This window comes from Micromesistius poutassou, assembly GCF_964030765.1.
Source record: "Micromesistius poutassou genome assembly, chromosome: 13".
In the NCBI taxonomy this organism is placed as follows: Eukaryota; Metazoa; Chordata; class Actinopteri; order Gadiformes; family Gadidae; genus Micromesistius; species Micromesistius poutassou.
The window spans coordinates 12,471,753-12,480,540 of record NC_140283.1 but is presented as its reverse complement, the minus strand read 5'-3'; the positions used below and the strand labels follow the sequence as shown (position 1 = coordinate 12,480,540).

Sequence of the window (8,788 nt, the reverse complement as noted above, 5' to 3'; positions counted from 1 at the left end):
CTCCTCCCCGTGTGTCCCTCCTGTTCCCTGCATGACGACCACAGTCCTGCTGCTGGACTGGGTCGATCCATGGCAGTGGAGTCTTGTAGTGGCGTGTTCAAGTTGGTCTTGTTTTTGGGGTGATTTTCCTTGTTTCTATTGAATTAATGACGAATTGGGCCTTGTTTTAATCTTTGAGGTTATTTCCCATCAAACCATATGCTGACGTAGGGTTTGAGGGACATTGGTATTAACCTACTGTAGTATTCAAACGATCTTGTAGTCGCTGCGGCAGGAATGCGTCAGGCATTTGGTGTGTGCATGACTACGTGAAGGAGATGAAGAGCAATATCCTCACGTAGTGAAGGGAATGTAAAACACCACCTGCTGGTTCATCGATTGCCGTTTGCAGCCTTCCTAGAGCGTGTGCATCCCAGCGTGAAGGCATGTACCCTGTGTGGAAAGAGATGAACGACATGTGTGCAACTAAGCATGTTTGCGTGTGGCCTGTTATTGTGCATGTTGTGAATAGATGCAGTTAAAAAAAAACTACATCGGCAATTTGCATGGGTTTTGCCTTTGCAATACATCAGGCCTGTGTGCGTGTGTGTCGTGTGCGAGTGTGTGATAAATGGTTAATCATATCATGCTTTATTAACACTGAAAGGTGGGTTTCATTTTGCTGGAGTTCAGGTTATGAGAAACACATCCCATGCAAGTCAGTTTTCCACCTCAAGCATTCCCTTGGTAAGTGTGTGTGATATCTGAGCACTGTCTCAGCCTCTTGAGATAGGGGCTCTGCCATTGGGCCACCGTCAGTGTGGTGGACTGAATACATCGGAATAGATTAGACTTGGTGTTATATAGGGCAGCATATGTGGTGACTAAGCTGTTGAATGGATGACTTAGATTGTACTTAAATATCTCTTGTACGGCGTCAAACGGGATCAACAGAAACTAGCACCTAGCCCGCCCAATCAGAGGCGTCCGATGGGCCACGTCATGTCCAAGCCCGTCATGCTGCCCCAGTCCCGCACACAGCCACGACCCGACCCGCCGCAGCAACACGCCCTGCGGTCCGATGGTCTGGTAAGTGTGTCTGTTGAAATGTCTGACCCCTGCCAGTTTAAAACCACCTCCTGGTACCTTATTCTAATAGGGAAGTCGACCGTTTTTATACCAAAGTCCTGCACTTTGACTTTCTGTTGGAGGAAGTCAGGGAAACGCTATGAAATATCCACCTCCTGTTTGGCTCTTTGTTCTCCTTCTGCTTCATCTGTGGTGATTAGATCATGCCAGAAGGCCACTCGCTTATTCACTATTAAATCGTATTTAGATGACAAATAATGACAGACAGACCTTGGATTAGATTTTTTGATTAATTTACATTAATTTATTAGTCATTAAACAGACACAAATGCAACTTACAAGAAAGGCTTCAAAAGCATACAATAAATAATGATCATAGCATACGATTAAAATAGGTTTAATAGTTATAGGGCAAATAACTTGAGATGTGTTTTAAAGCTGGAGAGGAATTCTGCTGATGGACATTGGCTACATGTCTGCTTCATCTGAATTAAATGGTTAAATACTGGCAGTTATAATGGGGAATGAACTGTGTAATGAGCTGACTTGACAGATCCCGTCTAAACGGCAATTACATTTGAAATTTGGTTCACCTTTATTTGCCCTTCATCGTCATGGTCGTCCACTGCGTGAACCACAACAGCTGTATTAACGCCTGTTAATGTGCTTCTGTGTTGTAGCCTCCAGAGATGCTCAAACGAATGGTTCCCTACAACTCGTCTTTCAAATCGAACACCAGGAGACAAGTAATCCATACGCATTAGCCTCTGTTTTCGACTTCCCCCAAACCAGCCACCTGACCGTGCTCTCTCCTGCCACCGCTGAATCACGTACCCGCTGGTCGTGGATGTTTTTGTGGTCTTTCTTGTTGGGAGCAGTGGTGCAAATAATAGCCAGCTATCGCCAGACCAATTCGCAACTGTGTAACTGGCTGGGACCTCTCAGTTCATTTTAGACATCCAAGGGGGGCCCACCAAAAATTCCTCTGGATGCAATTGGAATGACCAACAACCAGTCAGAGCAACTAAACATGTGACACGTCAGTGGCAGCCATCTAGGTTGTTTATGAAAATGCCCCAAAGGCACTCTGGGCGCTATGTACAGTCATCGCATTAAACCCATCCCATATTAACTAAATGTGGTGATCATCATGTCAGAGCAAATAAAACATGGGGTTGCAGATTTGTCTTGTTACCTGGAGCTAATGCTATAAGTTATTGCTCAGGGTTAATTATTCATTTTGAACTGCTTTTCATCTGCACCATAACATTCTGTACATAGCCGTTTGATGGTACAATCCCCGACCGTGCTTGGAAGGGCCTACTACAGGCCTGCTACAGCACAGGCATTCTTTATTTTTTCTGTTTGGGCAGATCTGATTTATTGAGCTCTATCGAGAATTTCTGAAAAATATGACTAAAGGCTTTTACAATAAATTGCCCACCCTAGCTTTAATGACATTAATCATGACTCTGCCCCAGTCTGTATTAGTTTAGTGTTCTCTCTGGGCTGTCTGATAGATGACAGATGACTGGAGCGTGTGCAGGTTGTTTTGTTATTTACGTCCAATTAGAGGAGGACATAAAGTATGACTTACTGCTTACCGGAGGAACTCGGGAGACTAATGGGGCTGTGAAGGTTTGGCAAGCAGGCCGAGTCGAGCATTCATCCTGACCGTGTATGTGTGTGTGTCAGTACCTTACCTCTTTATTGCTCTACTGTCAGGTCTCCTGTCCACTGATAACCTTTTAAAAGTCATTTAACCATTTAAAAGTCCAGAACGGGTGTCAAAGGACTTCTAGCTGATCTGAACTGATACTGATACCTGTCCCTCTCACTTGTGTGACATCTTTTCATTTGTGTTGTTAAAAATGTATATGATGTGCCGATTTTCTATATGAATGTCTCACTTCTGTGTTCCTTTAGGGTTTTCAGAAATACGAAGATGACTTTGATCCATACTCAATGGTAAAGTGCTCTTTATCTTGTCACTTTAAGATGATTGTGTAGCAGCGGATTAATTTTATAAATCAGTGGTAGACCAGTACCAATTCACCTGTTTAGTTTCACTTGACCTCCAAACATCCAACATCACATACATTGTTGACCAAAGTTACAAATGTAATTCAAAGCCTTCATAGATGTTTTTGGTCAGCAAATGCTCGTAACATTTTCCATGCCATGATTCCTATTTCCCATTGGTAACTTTTAATCTTTATATAACTCTTTAATATCCATTTGAAATGGAAAATATATTTATTTTGTTTGGATTTTGATTCTTTAAGAATGGAATCAAGTGAAGCAAATGCTTAATATAATTAGGTTTTAATTATCAATATAATTCAAACCATATATTTAAATGAACCGATACAACAGAACTAGGTAAATAATAGATTATAAGACATCTAGTTTATTAATGCTGATTGATTGGCTGAATTTAGACAAAACATATGACACACCATATGTATTGATTAAATTTAAAAAACAGCGATATTGTTGTTGCACCATTTTGTACAAATCAATTAAATGAACACAGCTGGTTGAATTGATTTGTACAAATTTGTAACATCTCCTCCTGCTGCTGTTTCTGGATAGTTCTCTTCAGAGCAGATCGATGGTCGAGACGTCAGACTGCTCAGGATCAAAAAGGTAGTGCCCTGCTGCTCTATTCACCATGCAGTATCCACGACACAATGTTCACTACACAGTATTCACTATACTATGTACACCATGCAGTATCCACGACACAATGTACACTACACAGTATTCACTATACTATGTACAACATTCAGTATCCATGACACAATGTTCACTACACAGTATTCACCATACTATGTACACCATGCAGTATCCACGACACAATGTTCACTACACAGTATTCACCATTAAGGATGCACCATGCAATGTATACAACATAACGTTCACTACATAGTATCACTATTCTATACGGGCAGCCGTGGCCTACTGGTGGGGGAAGTGGTTGAGCACTGGTCTCCCATGCCCACATCCACGGCTGAAGTGCCCTTGAGCAAGGCACCTAACCCCTCACTGCGGCTCACTGCTCCGGGTTAGTGTGTGCTTCACCGCACTGTGTGTTCACTGTGTGTTTCACTAATTCACGGATGGGATAAATGCAGAGACCAAATTCCTTGTATGTGTGAGCATACTTGGCCAAAAAGCTGATTTACATTTATATTTATATAAACCATGCAATATCCACAACATAATATCAACCGTAAAACATCACAATCTTCTCTTCTACACAACCCACTAATCACCTGACAATAACCCGATATTCAACTGACAATAACACAACATTAGGGCTGTCAAAATTGCTCAAAAATGATGATTGAATATTCCCTCTAAAAAAACACATATATTCGAACTATTTGAATATCTATATTTGCGCATTATGTCAATGACGTGTATTACGTCAATAACAGGACAAACTAATACAACGAGACATAACTACTTGTATAGGTAGTTTATTTTAGTTTAAACATTTGACAACATATTACCTACACAAAAATAAGTAAATTAACTAATGGCCAATACCGCAGACCTCGCTCTTTTTCTCTCTCTCTCTCTCGCTCCCCCTCACTCTCTCTGCACATACTGGTTTAAATAAACAACAACAATAAACAAATGCTGAGTGCTGATCAAGAGTTTTGTGCAAGCAATTTAAGGCTCTTTAAGGCAATTTAAGGCTCTTGTCCCAAATATGACTCTCCCAAATATGGCAGGCTTCATTCAGTGATTGAAACAAATATAACATTAATTGAAGTGCAGTGCGGCCACTCGCAAAGCAGACAGCAGCGCCGCGGCTGCCGTGGGTATGTGTTTTTCCACATTTGAATATTAATTTTCATCTTCGAATGTCTGTTTTTAAAAACTATTCAAATATATATTTGAATTTAGAATATTCGTTGACAGCCCTACACGACATTCACCTGACATAGAACAGTCCCCTTACAGCACCAATCAAATGACAGTGAGGTGCTGTTCACAATGAACTGAGAGTGGTCCTCTAGTTGATGGTGTTTCTCTGTGGTGGCCCCTGAGGTTGGAAACCTGGACATAGCGCTGGAGGGTGGGGTGGACTCCCCCTTGGGGAAGCTGGTGGTGTCAGCCGTGTACGAGGGGGGCTCTGCGGACAAACACGGTCAGTTCACTCTCCTCTGAAGCCCAAAGCAAACTGTCAGGTGTCAGGACAGGTCAGAATGTTCCTGTCTAGACACTAGCCTTGAGTCCTGTTCTAAACAGGCAAAACAATACAGGCCTGCTGCATTCACACTCTGCATGCTTTGCTCCGTTAAAGCAACAGGATTGTACATAAAAATTACATTTTCCTTTGCAGAGGCAGTAAGTATGATATATATACACTACATATAGGCAGGAAGTATGATTTATACATATAAACAAATATGTCATACTTTCCTCTGCAAAGGAAAACGTGCAATTTTCAATGTTTTTTTCACTGTTTTCTAACAACCAATACAAATCTGTGTGTGCGCGTGTATGTGTGTAATAATTAGGTCTTCATTTATAATTGCGAGCAAAATATGTGTAAAACTGTGCAAAATGTTTTATGTTGTTTATATGCAACTACTGAAGATATACTAATTGTTGTTCCAGGGAATAGGTTTCTTAATAGGATAACCAATCCAATTGTGCTATTTGTACGGGGTATTTGATTAATTGGGTGTATTAACAAATCATTGTGTTGTTTTTATGAGCATGTTCTTTCCCATTAAAACTACGTTTAGGCCCTCTGTTTATTGATATGCATTTAAAATAAGTGTTTTGTAGAGAGACAGTATTTTTGTCTCTACAGCTGTAGCTATGCGTTCTGCTTGAATACACAGATGATTGTAAACATATGTAGATGTAGACGTCATAAATAAGGACTAATGTCACTATTAATGTTTTACCAATCTGCCGAAAGACAACTAAATAATAGCATTTGTTTTTTTACTTGAGCATGGAAGATGATATTTGATCATTAATCACAAGGAATGAATATAATGTTTTCTGAACCTTTGATTTAAAGCACTGAAAAAAGAAAAACAAGCACCGGCGTGTGTGTGTGTGTGTGTGTGTGTGTGTGTGTGTGTGTGTGTGTGTGTGTGTGTGTGTGTGTGTGTGTGTGTTCCAGGTGGCATCGTGTCAGGAGATGAGGTCATGGCGGTGAATGGAAAGATCCTGATCGATGCTACGCTAACAGAGGGTCAGAACTCCCTGGCCAGAGCCTGGAACAGTGGAGGGGTAAGCTGGCTCCTCCGGCCTTTGAGTTCCAATTATTGACCAAGCTACTTGCTCTACCAAAGACACTGCCTCACTGCTTGATAGTTAAAGATTTTCTGGGGATTATTGTTGTAGCGCTAAAGAACATCCCTGAAGATAGAAAAAAACATAACAAAATAGTTAATGCATAACTGTATATTGTTCTTTATTCTTTAGGATTGGATTGACTTGGTGATCACAGTTTCCCCTCCAAAAGATTATGAAGATGATGTGTAAGTTTGTTTCTTGTCAACCTGTATTCAATTGATCAAATATGCCAAGCTGGGATGTTTAATTCATTGTTACCGAGTGTAACATGTAAACTAGTTTGTGATAATGTAGTGTTGGATGATTGTGTCTGAATGTGTGTGTTTGTGTACAATTGTGTGTGTTTGTGTGTGTTGGGGGAGGGGGGCACGATTGTGTGTGTGTGTGTATGTGTGTGAGATTGTGTGTGCGCCCACTTCATTGTGTGTGTGTGTGTTTAGCTCTAAAGCAGCATCAGTCAGTCCCACTGTGAACAGAAAGGTGTTTGAAGGCAGTGCACCAGTGTACAGACAAGGCTACCTCCTCCAGCTTTAAATCTCCCAGCCTCCATGTTCACCATCGCCTTGGTAACCCTTTCAAACAGAAGCCCCACTCCCTTGCACTGGGGGGGGAGGGGGTGATGTGAGTGTTTGGTGCTGGGGAGTGCCCCACCCCCCTCATCCTGCTTGTCTTCTAAAACACATGTGACAGTCTCTCTGTCAATCAGAAAGAACAAACCTGATATCTTTACCCAATGAGTTTGAAGGTTCAAATTTATATAAAATGATTTACCCATTTTGGAACAAATTGTGAAATTATAAGTAAGAGTACTATATATCAACATACATTATGCTGAGACAGCGCACTATATTAATACTATATATAAACCCGCATTTTGCTGACAGTAAACTATATTAATATTATATACAAACACACATGTTTCTGACACAAGTCACTATATTAAAACTACATACAAACATACATGATGCTGACACAAGTCACTATATTAATACTACATGCAAACACACTTGTTGCTGACACAAGTCACTATATTAATACGATATACAAACATCCATGTTGCTGACACAAGGCACTATATTAATACGATATATAAACATACATGATGCTGACACAAGGCACTATATTAATACGATATATAAACATACATGATGCTGACACAAGGCACTATATTAATACGGTACTTTATACCAACACAGATGTTGCTGACACAAGGCACTCCATTAAAACCAAACATAAACACACATGTTGCAGCGATTGGCCCTGGACTGTAAAGGTCAGAGCGGCTCCTAAACGTAGAGCAGCCCCCCTCTTGCCAGCCTTCAGCAGCAGTTCTGATTGATGTTGCTCCCTCAGGGACTGTTACATGTCGTGTTGTTAAGATCCAGAGGCAGAGCATTGACCGCGGCTGAGCTCCACTTAACTCCCCTTAACTCCACCTTACCCCACTGGCGCAGCGCAGTGGGCAACCGCTGCTCTCAGGGTCTGTGGGACTCCTAGGAAACCTTGATCAATGAATCAACGGCAGGCAAACCCCTGCTAACGATTAGCTCGGTGCGCATTCCGTCCATTGCTCAGAGGGGCTTAGCAATCTGCTCTAAACACTTAGGCCGGGGGTCCACCGCAGACCCTGAGTCCCTGAATCTGCATGATGTGTTGGCCCGGTGTGTGACACTGTGCAGGGAACAACAGCAAGCACGCGTCTCACTGCTTTTGTTCTCATGCATATTTGGACTCATGAATAAAATGTATAGGCTGTGACTTTGTTTGTCAAGTTGATGTTGACGACGCTGACAACGTTTGTATCCTGTTTTGATTTAATTATTTTGTCACTTTTTTCTTCCAGAACATTCTTCTAGTCACCAGTCGCCAGTCAGCCAAACAAAAACAAGCATCTCTTCACTTCCTGGGAGTACTTTACATTTGTCACCTCTCAGACTTGAACAAAACTACAACAACTATTAATAAAACATGGAATGTGTGCAGATTTTTTTTTTTACAATCCTGAGATCAATTAGTTAATTGTGTCATTTGTGGAGTTTAATTTATATCTGACGTACTTGAATAATGAAGAGGGTAGATTGGTGCATATAGGCTACTGGTAAACACGCCTTCTCCTAATTGTAGGCTAAACAATCAAATCTTGACAAGAAGTCATAGAGCTACACATCAATAGGATGAAATCAATGATGCAGCACAGCAAAAGCAATAAGTAGTCACAGGAAGTGACTCGGAATCCAATAGCCTTCTGTTCTTTTTCTCAACTCTGTGCCTTTTATTCTGTCTACTGAAATAAACAAAATATGCCATTATCAGCCTATATTGTGCACTGATTTCCTTGCAGTTCCGTTGTGTGCGAATTTGAATCAATACTCTGATGATGACAGAGGAG

General features: G+C 41.1%; 1 protein-coding gene across 1 annotated transcript in view; it reads left to right on the top strand.

The window, feature by feature from the left end:
• Positions 1 to 6,933, top strand: part of ush1c (Usher syndrome 1C) — a gene marked incomplete at both ends in the record, with an annotated part of 18,118 nt that extends 11,185 nt beyond the window's left edge. The window contains 9 exons of the mRNA XM_084477894.1: positions 673 to 726; positions 934 to 1,068; positions 1,749 to 1,814; positions 2,995 to 3,036; positions 3,664 to 3,717; positions 5,131 to 5,230; positions 6,224 to 6,333; positions 6,529 to 6,584; positions 6,840 to 6,933. Of these exons, the coding sequence (XP_084334020.1) occupies positions 673 to 726; positions 934 to 1,068; positions 1,749 to 1,814; positions 2,995 to 3,036; positions 3,664 to 3,717; positions 5,131 to 5,230; positions 6,224 to 6,333; positions 6,529 to 6,584; positions 6,840 to 6,933 (711 nt within the window). The remainder of the gene's footprint in view (positions 1 to 672; positions 727 to 933; positions 1,069 to 1,748; positions 1,815 to 2,994; positions 3,037 to 3,663; positions 3,718 to 5,130; positions 5,231 to 6,223; positions 6,334 to 6,528; positions 6,585 to 6,839) is intronic.
• Positions 6,934 to 8,788: the final 1,855 nt, after the last annotated feature.